Source organism: Rhipicephalus sanguineus, chromosome 1, assembly GCF_013339695.2.
Source record: "Rhipicephalus sanguineus isolate Rsan-2018 chromosome 1, BIME_Rsan_1.4, whole genome shotgun sequence".
Taxonomy (NCBI): Eukaryota; Metazoa; Arthropoda; class Arachnida; order Ixodida; family Ixodidae; genus Rhipicephalus; species Rhipicephalus sanguineus.
This window is the reverse complement of record NC_051176.1, coordinates 279,270,965-279,285,352: the sequence shown is the minus strand read 5'-3', so window position 1 is coordinate 279,285,352 and position 14,388 is coordinate 279,270,965. Positions and strand designations below refer to the sequence as shown.

General features: G+C 43.9%; 1 protein-coding gene across 2 annotated transcripts; it reads left to right on the top strand.

The window, feature by feature from the left end:
- The first annotated feature begins 23 nt into the window (after window positions 1-23).
- LOC119379082 (peroxisome proliferator-activated receptor gamma coactivator-related protein 1) lies at window positions 24-12,837 on the top strand. Of its 2 annotated transcripts, XM_037648250.2 has the most exons (7): window positions 24-223; window positions 1,089-1,549; window positions 2,395-2,894; window positions 7,908-8,029; window positions 8,114-8,172; window positions 8,235-8,321; window positions 12,307-12,837. In XM_037648250.2, exons 2-7 carry the CDS (start codon window positions 1,102-1,104, stop codon window positions 12,420-12,422), a joined length of 1,332 nt encoding a protein of 443 aa, XP_037504178.1. In that variant the 5' UTR covers window positions 24-223; window positions 1,089-1,101; the 3' UTR covers window positions 12,423-12,837. The 2 variants fall into 2 exon arrangements, with proteins under 2 accessions (XP_037504178.1, XP_049267817.1); XM_049411860.1 differs by lacking the exons at window positions 8,114-8,172; window positions 8,235-8,321 and having other exon boundaries at window positions 12,307-12,519.
- Window positions 12,838-14,388: the final 1,551 nt, after the last annotated feature.

Below are 14,388 nucleotides of genomic sequence, written 5' to 3'. Positions count from 1 at the left end.
AGGGAGCTGTGCTGGGGCCGGCCGCGTTGGCTATCGTTGGAGTCGTCGCACCAGTCGCACTGCGCCGCCACCCCGCCACCTCTTGGAGTGCGTCAGAAGCGCAGTGCACGAGTAGCATGGGGTGTCGAGTTCTGTCTTCCCGTCAAAGGCGAAAGCACGTGCTTCTACCTCCCCAAATTTCCTAATGCCAAAATCCCATAGCTGACACCGACTTTGCCGAAATGTGAGTGCCGCACTACCGCGCGTTTTTCCTACTGGCCGATCTCATTTTTTTGAACTACTTTGCTGTGGTCCTGCGTTCCGTTTTACTACTGCCGGAACACGTGTAACGCTTTAGGCTTATTCGGCGCTTTCAATCTCTTGAAATACGAATGAGTCATTTAACTTTACTCCGTTGTCGAATGTAGCAACGATACCCAGAATCAGTGGTAAAGACAGGTATGTGTATCTCTGAAAGGAGTGTGCGAATCGCTTCGTGTTCACACGTGGAGCCGGTCTGCCTGATGCCATATTGTTGATTCGGAAGCCGAGTTGTAACAGCCCCAGAAGCTGTGGAATTGATAGGCAGCCCAGCATTAGGTAGCTTGGTGGTTCGGGGCGATCATTTGATTGTTCGCGAGTAGTTGATGGTGCTGTTAACGCATTATGTGCGCGTGTCATCGCCGCGCACTGGGTGCGCTAACTACGCATGGCGCTCTCGGGAAATGCCGCGTGCGCAGCAGTCATGCCGGCATACCAGGATCCACGTGGATGTCCTCAATTACAAGAACCGGTGGCCACTGTCAGTTGTCTCAAGTGTGCCGGCTGTTTGCGAACGTTGTAACGAAAGTCTTGTAAAAGTACTTTGCGTGTAGTTCGATCTACGCGTTCGTTCGTTATCGTCCCCCCTCCACTCTTTAGTGGCGTTGCCGCAGCATCAGGCGGTGGAGCTGACAACCGCGTGCAAGTCGACATGTTCGTTATCGCAGGCGGAGAAAGTCGGTTGGCGCTTTAATCTTTGGATAACTTGCATAATTTTTGTGCTGCTTAGTACTTTTCACCTCATTGATACAGCTGACCGCGCCTTTTTTTTTTTCTTTTTTTTCCAGAAGCCGGCGACAAATGTATTCAGTGGAGATGAACAACTTTATCGATTGTAGGAATATGGAGCAAGTTTATTTCGACCTCCTATCAGGACCCCTTCTAGAAGATGATGATAAGGATATGATTGAGGCAGACTTGCCATTTGAACTCCCAGACCTATCTGATGATTTTGGATCTGAAGTTTCGTGCTGGATGCAGCAGAGTACCATTTGGGGCAAAAATGTGCCCGATATAAATTCAGTAGGGGAGGAGGTTGAAGGGGACATAAACTGGGTAAGCGACGTGCCTGGTTGGATCAAAGAAGTGCCAAAGATAGAGTCTTCAGAGGAAGATGAGGTAGATGTTGTGTCTGTTGACGACGACACCAAGTCTTTTCAAAACACAGAGCCCAGCACACCTACCAAGCCGAGCACTCAACCATCGCCAGACAAAAGCCCAAAGAATGCAACTGAAGGAGCACCTGTTGGTAGGTGTATTACAAAATGGTTCATGTTCCTATTCTATGCTGTGTGCCTGAATGTCATTCCTATTTACCAGATGCAGTATCACCTCAGTGAGTTCGAGCTAATCTGCATTGACTGCCCAGAAGGCACTTGACAGAATGCGACGGACTTGTATTGTAATTTTAACATTGATACTGTATTATGTATTAGCTATCGCTGGTTTATACAACACCCCACCCCCAATTGTTTCCAAAATAACATTTTATATATATGCATAAGTTGAATTCTCATGGATCGAAAGATTAATAAGTAATATGAAGTGTTGGTGCACGTGCAAAAACTAAAAAAAAATAATTTATTTGACATTTCGATAGGGAACCAGTCAAAGCATTGAATAAATTATTTTTTTGTTTTTGTACGGGCGCCTGCATTTCTTATATATATATATGTTGTGTGTGTGTGTGTGTGTGTGTGTGTGCGCGCGCGCGCGGCACCTCACCCCGACTATTTGTTAAACACTTTCCCTTCAAACTAGAATCCTGGTTAAGCTTGTCCTGGCCTTGTATGTGCAATTCATTGAGGTAGAATTTTTTAGTTGCATCTCCATTGCAATTATTTTCAGCAGCCGTTGTGTTGTCAAAAGTTCTTCGTTTTGGAACACAGTTCTGCAGTTCAGTATGGCCATCCTGACTGGAGCATGTGTGCTTTACTAAGCAAGATAGTAATCGGTTTGGCCTTAAAACCAACTTGTCATAAGCAATACATTTTATTGATCACTGTGTGAGTGCATGCCTGGTATTGTGAAGTGCTGATGGTGCAGTAAGCACCTTGGTTTGAAGTGACAGTTATACATTCCTCTTTTTCTCAGTTTCCAGTTCTCTGCTGGACCGTATGAAAGCAGCCACTGCGAAAAAGCGGAGCCCCATCTTGATTCAGCCTCCTGAACGAGGCCGTCCATCAAAGAATGATGCAGCTACCAACACCGCACCATGTCCTGCTGCCACTCCTGACCACGATTATTGCACAGCGGCCAAGGGTGGCTCCAGTGCCGAAAACAACTCAGGGAAACACAATCGTGCTGTGGTGCAACCTGTGTCCAGATCGCCTTCTGTAACCAGGAGCTACCGCCTGCAAAAATCCAGAGTGTCGAGGCGGCCTTCACGATCACCTAGGCGGCGGCGGCGTTCTCGCTCCAGCTCTCCATCTTCTGGAAGTTCATGTGAATCCTCCGATGACTCAGTGCGGCGACGCTCTAAGCCATCTCGCCGTTCTCGTGACTGCCGTACTTCATGGCCATCACAGCAGCGCCAGAAGGAGCCACGGAGGTTTATGCCTTCCCCACCGCGTCGACGAATTCCAGATCAAAAGGTGCACTTGCTTATCCACAAAACGTATCACCTTTTCAAAGTAATCGAGTTTCGTTACCTGATACATTTCTTCTAGCATTCTGGATCTGTGCAATTGCATCTTAATTTATCTAAACATACTTCAGCCCCGTACAAGAGCTATTGCATGAGTGAGTGAGTTAGTGCAGAAGTGAACAAGATGATAAAATGAACAGCAACATTGAAACAGCAGTTAAAGCAATGAAAAAAAAAATATGTTAGCGGTGAAACACTGAAATAATACAGTATTCAAAAAGTATTGCAGAAAAGTTAAAGGAATACCGGCACACTTAGGGCCGGAAACATTGTTTGCTCCACTGCTAACACATAATTATTTGGAGCCGTTTTTATAGCTCCCAGTGGAAGTTTGTTTCACGGAGCAGTGAGAAAGAGCTGGCCATGTGACCACACAAAATTGATGTGCTTGCTGCGTGTGGCAACGAATCCATGTGGCCGTCGCATTGAGAAAGAGATATGTGGATGAGGTATGGAGAAGACGCTTTGGTCATCTGTCTACTGCGCTTGCCCATGCTCTTCACTGTCCTCGATATCGTTGTCCAGAGAGACTAATACTGCGTCATGAGTCTAGAGGCTCCTGATGTAGGTGGTTTTTGATAGCACAGATAAGCACCTTGTTGCGCGCAAAGAATGAGCGGTCTGCTTGTGTATTTAGGCTACTTGCCATTTTTACTAACCAGATTCTACTTTGACGCGCCTCGATTCAAATTTCGTCACTTCATGGGAAGTTCTTGTGGGACCTAATAGAGTTGCCACTTTTCCTGCATGCCAAGTTCGGTCAGTTCAATATCACCATTAACCCTTTTGAGGGTCGAATTTTTTCGCGAAATCCAGTCCAAAAATGTGTAATTTTTTTATTGCTGAAATAAATTCTTCAGACGATTCTATTTCAGAAAAAAATAGTCTAAAATTTTTTTTTCGTGACTGTAAAGTGACAAAAAAGTCATTTTTGTTGTTACATACACATGGTTTATTCGCAGTAAAATCAAGCAAAATCCTGAAAAAGAAAGCTTAACAGTTTTTTATAAATAAAAATTATGCATTGTATTAAACATAGCTCACAGACATACAAAAATAAGCGCACCAGAGTACTTTTCCGGTTAAAAATGTTCGTGCTCTAACACTAAAAACTTTTCAGCGTGTGGTAGTCATTGAAGCATGGCTCGCCGCACACGTTTTTCAGATGTCGCTCCTTGCTCGTCATCGGAGTCTGAACTCGTCAAAAAATCCTCGTCTGACAAACTGAAACCCAATTAATCAGATTCTGATTCGGCACTTGGGGAATAGTCCGCACCGGAAGAATCAGAATCAGCAGAGCAACCGGCGCGCTTCCATAGCGTAAGCGAACTGTGTCAGTGAGCGCACCGAAGAAAACTCTTATGGTTGTGCGGCCGTCTGGAAAGCAAAACGAGTGAAAAATCTTCAGTAATCCTTCACCTTATCGCCAACAAGACGTAGTTAGTTTTTCCGAGACCCCAAAACAGGAAACGCAATGACGGCGGTGTCGTTTGTGTAATTTAGCACCGTACGGAAACAGATGTAATCGCGCCCCGGGGTGCAATAAACGAGAGAGTAACAAGCGGTCACCCTTTGAGAGATTAGAAACCAAACAGCCATCAGCTTTGCGGCCGCAAGAAGCGAAAACCACCCGAAGGACGAAATAGAAACCAGCCGCACTGCGTGCGCGTGTTCCGATGCGCAACTGAACGCTGCTGCGCTGCTTTGGAAAGCAAAAAAAGAAAGACGGAGAGACATTGGCGCATTAAAAAAAATTCCACGTATTCCCGAAACGTGGCAGCACATTCCAAGCAAGAGAAATGATCGAAGGAGGCGCGCGTTTGAAACCAACCACTCCGTGGGCGTGCTCGGTTGCGCAGGCGATAGCCGGCGCGCCGTTTTGCGAAGCATAAAAAAAGCAACAACTGAGAGACATCGGCGCATGAAAAAAATTCCACGTATACCCGAAGCGTGGCAGCACATGCAAAGCAAGAGAAATGATCGAAAAAGGCGCGCACTTTAACCAGCTGCACCGCAAACGCGCTCGGATGGGCAAGCGATAGCCGGCGCGCCGTTTTGTCCCCTTCAGAGGACAATGTACTTCATTTTTACAGATTAGGAACTATGTAATCCCTAGTAGGCGCCGTCAAAACGTGACGTCACGGCGAATGGTGCGGAAACTTCAAGGTGGCGTCGCCACCCACATTTTGTCTTTGCGTGTTTTCTCGCTTACTAAGAGTCTTCTCGCAGCAAGTGGGGTGTTTTTGGTATCGTAAAAGAGTACTTTGCTAGTATGAGAAAAAAATCATTTTGCTCTTTAGTGTCCCTTTAATATTCAACTATGACTGTCTCATATTACGTCCAACTTTTGTGATTTCTGAAAAAAGGGCATGCCATAAGTTGTCACAGTCTACAACTTCCATATATAAATAACTGCCCTAATACTAAAAATTCAAATGTTAATTAGTTTATGTTAATTAGTCACCGCAATGCCATATTAGCTACGGCGAAGTATTTCTGCCTCTACGTGCGAAAATGGCACAAGCCTGACTGTCATAGGGTTTCTCTTTTGAATAAAAATTTCGTATTTTCTAAAAGAAACCCTGTATGTAAGCTGACCAAGGTGCCTGTCTGTAGCCTTACACTGAACAGATCACTGGCCTCTTCAGTCTAGTTGCCTGTGGGGTGGTGGGTAGTTCATACGTCTCCCTCTGTAGTAGTATAGAGTAGTTGTAATCGATGGTCATTAGGTTGTGTGGATGTTCTGAGGGCCAGATAGTTTGCGTATCCTCGGGCCGCTCTAGTCGCATGTAGATTCTCGTACTCTCTTTGTGTCCCAATACACTCGTTATCGTTTGGGTAAATTCTTCTTGGTCTTTTTCTTTGAGTTTGTTTCAGGATTTAGTATGCGTTCGTACCAATCCTTCCTCTTTGGAAATTCCTGCATGCTGTTCGGGAATTGCTTAAAACTACCAGTGGTACCCTTTGTCTTCTTCCCTCTTGGATAGCGAGTGCGATGACTTTCTCCGCTTTCGTGTTGGATTCAGGGGATATCAACACTCTGGAGGTTATTGTTCCTCTGCAGTCTGTCACCACGATTACTGCCCTCTTAGCGTTGCCTGTGCAGAGTGCAGCGTTGGTGAATTAGTGTGCATTCATAGATTTAATTTCTTTTCGACGTCTCCCACCAGAGTGCAAGTTGGGTCAATGTTTTTGCAGTCGGGGTTCCTTATTATCAGCTTCTGATGTCGCAAGGTAACTCTCTTGTTTGTGGGCTTGGAGTTGGACATTCGGGGTCTCGCTATGTTCCTTTCTGTGGGTGTCTATAGGAGCCGGTTTTTCTGCGATACAAGTTGAGCTTTTTCTAATTCTTCAAAGGTGTTATGAATTCGTTGGGCCAGAAGCTTGTCATTCGAGGTGTTCTTTGGGAGCCGTAGCGCAGCTTTGTGCAGTTTTATTTATTGCATCTGCTTTTCCTTCTTTACTTTATTTAGCTCGTAGTAGGGCAAGCTGTGTGTTACACTGCAGACTACTATGCTCCTCACTGGGCGGAGTATGTCTCCCTCCTTCAAGCACCCTTTTTCTGTTTGTTACTCATGCTATTGCATGGGTGACTTGGGTCGTTTTGAGGAGTGTAGCAAGCAAATATATATATATATATATATATATATATATATATATATATGTGTGTGTGTGTGTGTGTGTGTGTGTGTGTGTGTGTGTGTGTGTGTGTATGCAGAAAAGTTTGTGTCAGTACAGCCATTGAGCAATTTATAAGTGGCCTCTGTAATGGCAGTTATAAGCTAAAGCTTCATATGTTGTGTTCCTTTTTTTACTGCTGCAAATCACAATTAGCAACTTCTCTGCCATTGCATCCAAAGCTTTACTCATGCAACTAAAAGAGGTTTTGATGTGCAACATGGCACATAAAATAGTAGCACATAGCTTTGTCAAGACAGGCTAAACCTGTGAGGTGGTTTAGTTACTACATGTGCGTGCAACCAGAAAGTCTATATGGACTCATTGAATTGGAGCAGTGTGAAATGTCAGCAGAACAAAGTGGCATGGAGGTGTGTATTATTGTGCACATGCCATATCCAAAAGTAGTGAGCATAATCGAATTATGAAGTTATTGCAGAGGTCATGTCGGTAACACTTGCCACCTGTTCAAAACACCACAGTATATTGTAGCAAACTTGTAAAAAACCTCACATTTTGTTTTCCACTGCTTTAGTTGGCTTTAGCCACTATCCGTGGCCTCTCGCAAAGGTGCGTCAGCATTGGATGTGGAGGCAGATGGTCATTGTTATGAGGAACTTCATGGAACCTGGCTAATATGTAGTAATTATTATTGTTCAGGGTATGGTTGCAGTATCTATGATGCAGAAAGATTTGCCATCATGTTGGCCACAGTGTGAGAGCATATTTCATTGGCAAGAGGCTTGTTGAGAGACTGCAAGTGGGCACAACATTTGTAACATTTGATAAACTTTTTTGTTGTAGCTTGCTGCAGTGCCAGTTAGAGTGAATATATTTTCCTTACAAGAGAAGAGTTGCGTGGAGCTCTGCCATCTTGTATGCTAAATGAGTCATGATTGTGGGGGAACAGCACACCTATTCTTCCATGATCCATGCTGAAGATAACACAAGCAACAAGTGCACATTCTAGCAGCTTTATCTTGAATTTTCAAGTATGCTTGTTTGGCAAATTACACACCTGCATGTGCTGGTGCATAGTCTAGTACAGGATCCTTTGACACACAGTGATGTTGCTCTCTTTCAAGGCAGCATAAATGGGGACGGTGGAGGCTGTGTGCTTATTACGAATGCATGTCATCCTTCAACTCGCCCTTAGTGATATGCACAAAATTGCGACAATACCTATACGGAAAATAGGTATTGTAGAAGCCGTGACAGTTTTGGTATGCAACTGCTCTAGCAAAAAAACTGATGTTGTTTACCATCTGTCCTTCTCTTGCAGGAAGAGAGACGTGTGATATATGTTGGAAACATCCCGGAAGGGACTACTCGACTTGCTCTGCGGGAAAGATTTGCTCGATTTGGTCACATAGAGGAAGTCAGTGTGCACTTCCGGGACCACGGGTTAGTTTTGGCTCCTTAATTGCTTGCTGCCTTCTGTTGTGTTAGGCTGCTTCCGAGCACAAATGTTGTTTCTTTTGAATGCAGGGATAACTATGGGTTTGTTACATTTCGGCGGGGCTCTGATGCCTATGAGGCTGTTGAACGTAAGTTTTCTTTTGAGCGGGTATCTTGTATGGTTGACTGAATGCACATGTCACCACTGCAGATGGCAACGATGATCCCAAGCTTCCTCGCTTTGACCTCTGCTTTGGTGGGCGCCGACAGTTCTGTCGAACCAACTGGGCTGACCTAGGTCAGTTACAGCCATTCTTTTTGCCATGCATGCTTGTCTGGCATGATGTTCCTGTTGGAACTGTCTAGTTGATATATCTTGTAGAAAAGTTGGACAAATGTTTAGCCTTTGGCAGTTGTGCATTATTGTGACTGATTAAAGTTTAAAATGCTGGCTGAAAAAAATTTCCGCTTATGAGGTAGGCAGTGAAGCAACTGTGTGCCCCATTTATTTAGAAAAAAAAAGACTGTCAGAATGTTTGATGAGCTTGGGTCTTATTTTTATGCATGAGACCTTTCTCTACTCATGTTCCACACGTGGATGTGTTGCGAAATCAAGTTTTGCAATCTTGTAGGCACCATGTAAGCCCATCCTTACCAAAAGATGAAACTTCGTGGTTCAGGATGTTGCAGTTTGCCGAGAATAACCGAGAAAACAAAAGAATGTTGAGAGAGACTGTATAATATTAATGCCTTGCTGACCTGGGCACATTACTTGCATTGATTCTTCTGTTTACATTCCTTGAGCTTGCAGAAAAATATTCTTTACATTTTTTCGGAAGTTTTTAAATCTTGTAAATGCTAATTCCCAGTGCCCTTGTGCATTTCTCCCTTGATAAAAGAGACTGTACGGTTTACTGGTGGGATAGGGCAGATGGTGTGTCATAGTGACAGAATGCACATGGTTTTGTTTCATAAACTAGGGATCTTATTTTTAATTTGGCTCTTAAAGTAGAGCGAAATGACATGGGCCATCACTTCATGGTGAAATGGTGTTTTCTTGTTGCATGACCCAAAACCGGCGCAGGGAGAGTTATTTTGCTTAGGTACATTGACACATATCTCACAGTTGCATTTTGTACACTTCTGCCAACTTTTTGTTTGTTTACTCGAAGGGTAATTTCTTTCTTATTTCCAGTTAGGGGCGTATGTTAATGCCCTCTCAACGTTGTAAGAATGAAAGAAGGGGAACGGATCGAAGGGCTTCTTTCTTTGTTATACACAACCTAATGTAGCCAACAGACAGTGAAGCCAAGGAAAGCATGGGGGACATTAGTATTTGTAGTTTTTAACTGTAGTGTAATGATTATGACATGAATAGAAATGAATTAAAGTGGGTGAATAAACAACTTGCCTCTGGTGAGGACCAAACCTACAACATTCAAATGTGTTGCACACAACAGAGGGGTGACATTGTGGTAGGGAATAGGATGAATTGAAACAAAGTGTTTGAATTTGATGAATGCATGGATGGATTAAGTAAAAGTGGAATATATCTGCATATCTTCATTCACGTATCAGTAATGTTGGCAGGATTCATGCTTGAACAAATAGTTTTGAAAGCAATAAGGTCCCTGCCGGCAGCAAGTTATCTTTTCGTACACTTTACTTTCTTCACATTTATATCATAATTACTACAAATAATATCCCCTCTACTTTCCTTGGCATTATTGTCTGTTAGTTCATTAATATTGTGTCTAACAAATGAAAAATGAGCCCTTAAAAGTCATCTTCTTTCCTTCAAAATCAATATAGTCTCACATGTTCTCAGGTAACCCTGCCTAAGTGGTGTCCACAGTAACTTTTTCTTTCTTTGAAAAACGAAAATGGCCTCCAATTTTAATGCAGCTGCGACCCAGTGATTTAGACGGGACAGCAACGTCCTGAAAGTGCAATTAAAATTGAGCCCAAGATATCACATTTGCCTGAAGATGAGCGACTTCCACAGATGGTCATAATGCTTGTCAACATGTAAGACAGTGTTGACTGGATTAGAGATACAGGGGTAGTTGATGTTTTTGTTGCCATTAAAGGGACACTAAAGGCAAATAACAATTTGTCAGAGGGAAAGGTTAATGCTTGAGGACGTCTAATATGACAATATTACATGCAGCAGTGCATTAGCAATCGAGGAATGGAGGAAAATGTAGGACACGATTTGGGCCACCAGTCGGGCATTCTGGAACACAATACCGATGACCTAGTAGAGCCTTTGTACAATTAGTCACAAGTACTAAACTACCCATGATAGGAAATAGGAAAGAACATTTCAGTGCATTACGAGGCGAAATAAAATGCAACTATTGGTGGGGAGATCGAGCAGAGTCGGCACCTAGCGGCGAGTGGACGAAACCTCGCGGTGTAGATGGCTCCCTGCGTCGTCTGCTGGCCACACCGTATTCGCATGTGTGCGTACGTCATGCGTGTCCTCAGATTACAGCTTATTCCATTGTGCTAGTATTATTTATTTATTTATTTATCAAATACCCACAGCGCCTTCATAGGCATTACAGTGGGGGGGGGGGGGGGAAGGGGGATACATAAAGTACATAATACAAAAATACAGGTTACATGCGTAGATAGAGAAACATGATCATAACTATACTAGTACAGTATCAAATGCTTGTACGTATGCCTACACGATATACATAAGCATTTCGCCTTACGAGACTTGTATGCACTCTAATAAGTGAGTACATGCCCGTGTCGGTATGGCGCTAGGTCTAACCATCGTACCATCCATTCGCCAAAATCATTTCAATGTGGGTACCGCTTTCTCGTTCAAGCACATCACATAGTTCATTCGGCGGCGTCCTAATCGAAAAAAAGTACTAAATGTCTTGGTGTGAATGCAGAATTTTAGTGGCAATATCTCGTGATGTGTTGGCGATTTGGAAATCCTAGTGATACCACAAAGCATGAACTATGGTCTGCAGAGGATGGTAAGCAGTAAAAAAACCTGAAGCCACGCATTTCTACAGCAATACGTGTATTCATGCAAACAGAAAAGCATAGTGCACAAAGTTCTACTTCATCTAATTACGCAGAAATACAGGTTCTCTTTCTTTGTAGCCACTAGATCAAGAAGTAAATACTTCAATGGCTCAGTCGCGCAACAGTTTATATTGTGGTGTAGGCAAAACGCAATTTAAACACGTGCAAATAAAGCAAGAAACAACATCGAGCACGGGGCAAAACATGAATGTGACTGAAGGCCAGTACCCCATTGATTGGCAGATTGCAGTTCTCTCACAATTAATAGGTACGTTAGGACGGTTGCGTGCATTGATGTGGCAATGGAGGGCACATACATCACCATTAGGCTGCAGTCAACGCACTTTACTTGCCAACAATCGACTCAAACCGCATACGGCGAAGCGTCACTGCGTACATTTGTATACGCGCCGTTGGCCGCATATCCACACAAACGCGGCGACGGTGCTGCCACCTATAGCCCGATCTCGCGGCGAATAGTCTGATACAACTCAAGAAGTCCAGAGAGGCCCCGCCCATACGGCCGAAGCGCGGCAGCCGATCGCCTCTGCCACCAACGAAATAGTCCCGTTCACGCACTCAGCAATGTTCGCCGAAGGCCGGGTCACCAGCAGCCCGGCTCATGACGTCAATACAGAGTGCACACCCATTGGTGCAGGCTTGCGTGCATCCGCCTTTGAAGAGGAAATGCTGCGGACTTCTAAAGTTGTATCCGACTAGAGTGCATTTGGCCCGATTCAGCCTGGTTCTGTTTTCGCCAAGCTGTGCTCCGCTAAAGCCCCTTACTCTGTTACACCGCAACACTGGCTGTCGGGAGGTAAAGAGAGTAAAAGGCGGGCATGGCTACGTCAGAAGGCTGTTCTCGGAGGTGGCTGGATTGAGTTGCGCTGACAGTATGCCGACCACTAAAACATGATTTTCCTTCAAACTAAGCCCTTCCTTGGCAGAAAACTAGCAATATGAGGTTTCTGGAAATCTGTTTCATCAGTCCATGTTGACTTACTATTTGCCTTTAGTGTCTCTTCAAGAGACAAAAAAGTGGACTTGTCCAGGTTACAGAATGGATACTAAGGGATGGGAAGTGCTGCTGAGGGTGGCAGAGAGTTAGGTGGGGTTATCAAATTAAGCTTGCCGGCATATGGAATCCTAATTCGATGAATGTCTAATCTTACCTAAACAAACCAGAAAAAAAATGTTGTTTCACTCATTAATAGCCTGAACTTTCTGTGCAGACTCGCAGTACGAGAGGTATTACTACATCCAGCGAGAGCCACATGTTAACAACCTTGACTTCGACAGCTTGCTGCAAGCAGCGAAGTCCAAAGTTCAAGGATCCCAACGCTACTGACATCTGTGGACCTTATGGTGTTTTCCTTTTAATGGCGCCACACCCTTAGAGGTTTGGTTTGTGCCTGGACTGCTATTAACTTATTCTTCTGATGTGAGGTGCTATATAGGAATCATATTTAATGTGTACAGAATCCTAAGTGGGCTAGGAAAGTGTAAATACACGCGGGGTTCCATTTTAATCTTTTATGACCTTCATGGGTTGAATTGCGCCCAACATGAGGGTCAAACTTGGAAGTCCTTCCATGGCCTTGCAACTTGTTACTATTTCTCCGCTTTATTATTTCATGCAACACATGTTTCCTTCTTGTTTAGTGCTGCAACATTTTTGTGGCCATCGTTAAGAGATTGTAGTGTTATATTTTATAACTTGTGTCAAGAGAAGTGTTGTTGCTTACTTTTGTTTTATCGTTTTGCCATGCAAAGCATTGAACATTTTACCTTTACAATGTGGGGTAGGCAAAAGCGGGCAATTTTTCTTCTTGTACATATCCATGTATTATAACACAAATGACTGATTTTATGTTGAAATTTCTTTTAGCACACAGCATGACAATGTGTTTTAGCTAGTAGATGTTCGTTTTTGTTGAACATTTATTTAGACATCTGCGTGTCCCGTCACGTTCAACATGAGCTGTTTTCATGGGACTGAGTAACCAACCATTCAACATGGGCTCAGGTAAACTCTGGCGATTTTCCGTGTTCAGTGGATCTCTGTGAAGTTCACTATGTTCTCCGGCACAGTTCCATCATTTTCTTTGAAACAGCATGCATGAGAGTTGCACAGATTTTTACAAATTACTTCTACTAATTGCCTTCTACCACCCACTTCTCCGTAGTTATGGCCGGGCTGTGCTTTGACATACAGTAAACCCGCGTTAACTCTTTGTGCTCTGAAATCCCGGCCGCGATGTTATTATTATCTTTGTGGTCTGAAGCTGTTACCTTCTTTCCTGACGTTACAATCCAAAACTATCTCGCCATTATTGGGCGCTGTGAAAAAAAAAAACTGTGCAAGGTAAGCGCATAGGATATTTATTTTTGCTTTTTATGCCCGAGTCTGTCATTGATATTTGGGCAGCGTGTGTAAGCACACAACACTCTGCTGGATGCAGTTTTGGATTATTGCTGCAAGTTTTGCAAAAGAACACAGTTTCTTTCCTGCCCCTTTTTGTTTTGTGGTCATTGCAAACAGCGCTGTCCTTGCTACTTTGGCAGGGGAGCTTGTCACTACAATGAGGCTTCTTATCCAGCGTTTCTTCACCGTCCAAACATGCAAGTGGGCCCTGCTTCTTAGCGCAAGCCCTCATGTTGCTTACCAGCTGCTCGATCAGATTCCGATGGTACTGCAGGTGTTGCTGCTCTTTCTGTCCCTGCCTCATCTGCTGCATCCACAGCTGAAAAGGCAAAGTTTGCGAATTCATATGTGTAGGTTCTCCAGTTAATAGCTTATGATGCGTGTTATTGCCTCACATGTCACCAGAGCTGCTGTTACCTTTGTCGCTGGCTTCAGTTGAATCACTATCTCAATCATTCTGCACTAAGAGGGAGAGCCTGCTCCATGTTGCTCCAAAATTCTTTTTTTTTTTCCCCCCACTAATTGCATCACGTCTGCTCCAGAAAGACCACCAGTAAAAAGCAAGTAAAAGCAACTTGTCCCAGTAACAAAAACAAAGTGGTGCTTAGCATTCCCGATTTTTAATTTCCTGTTTAGGGAAATACAAGCACAAACGCCTTTAGCTGTAGTCTTCTTTTGACTGGCCATTTTTCTTGATTCTATGACTAGGCAGTCTGTGTATGTGTGCGTACACTGAGCATGCTGGGAATGAATAGCAGCCGGCAGCATCGAGGAGTCTACATTTGTGAGCTAGTGTTTAGTACAGTGGGTCTCTACGAGAAAGTAGTCAACACCCTGTTTGTAGCGCAAAGCCACAAGGAAATCCATATAGATTTTTCAGAATTAAAGC

What these genes read in the sequence shown, in the direction of transcription:
- LOC119379082 (XM_037648250.2), top strand. Translation starts at nt 1,102, where the DNA reads ATGTATTCAGTGGAGATGAACAACTTTATCGATTGTAGGAATATGGAG. An exon ending in GTGCACTTCCGGGACCACGG is followed by an intron (nt 8,030 to 8,113) that starts GTTAGTTTTGGC and finishes TTTTGAATGCAG; the next exon opens with GGATAACTATGGGTTTGTTA. An exon ending in AACCAACTGGGCTGACCTAG is followed by an intron (nt 8,322 to 12,306) that starts GTCAGTTACAGC and finishes CTTTCTGTGCAG; the next exon opens with ACTCGCAGTACGAGAGGTAT.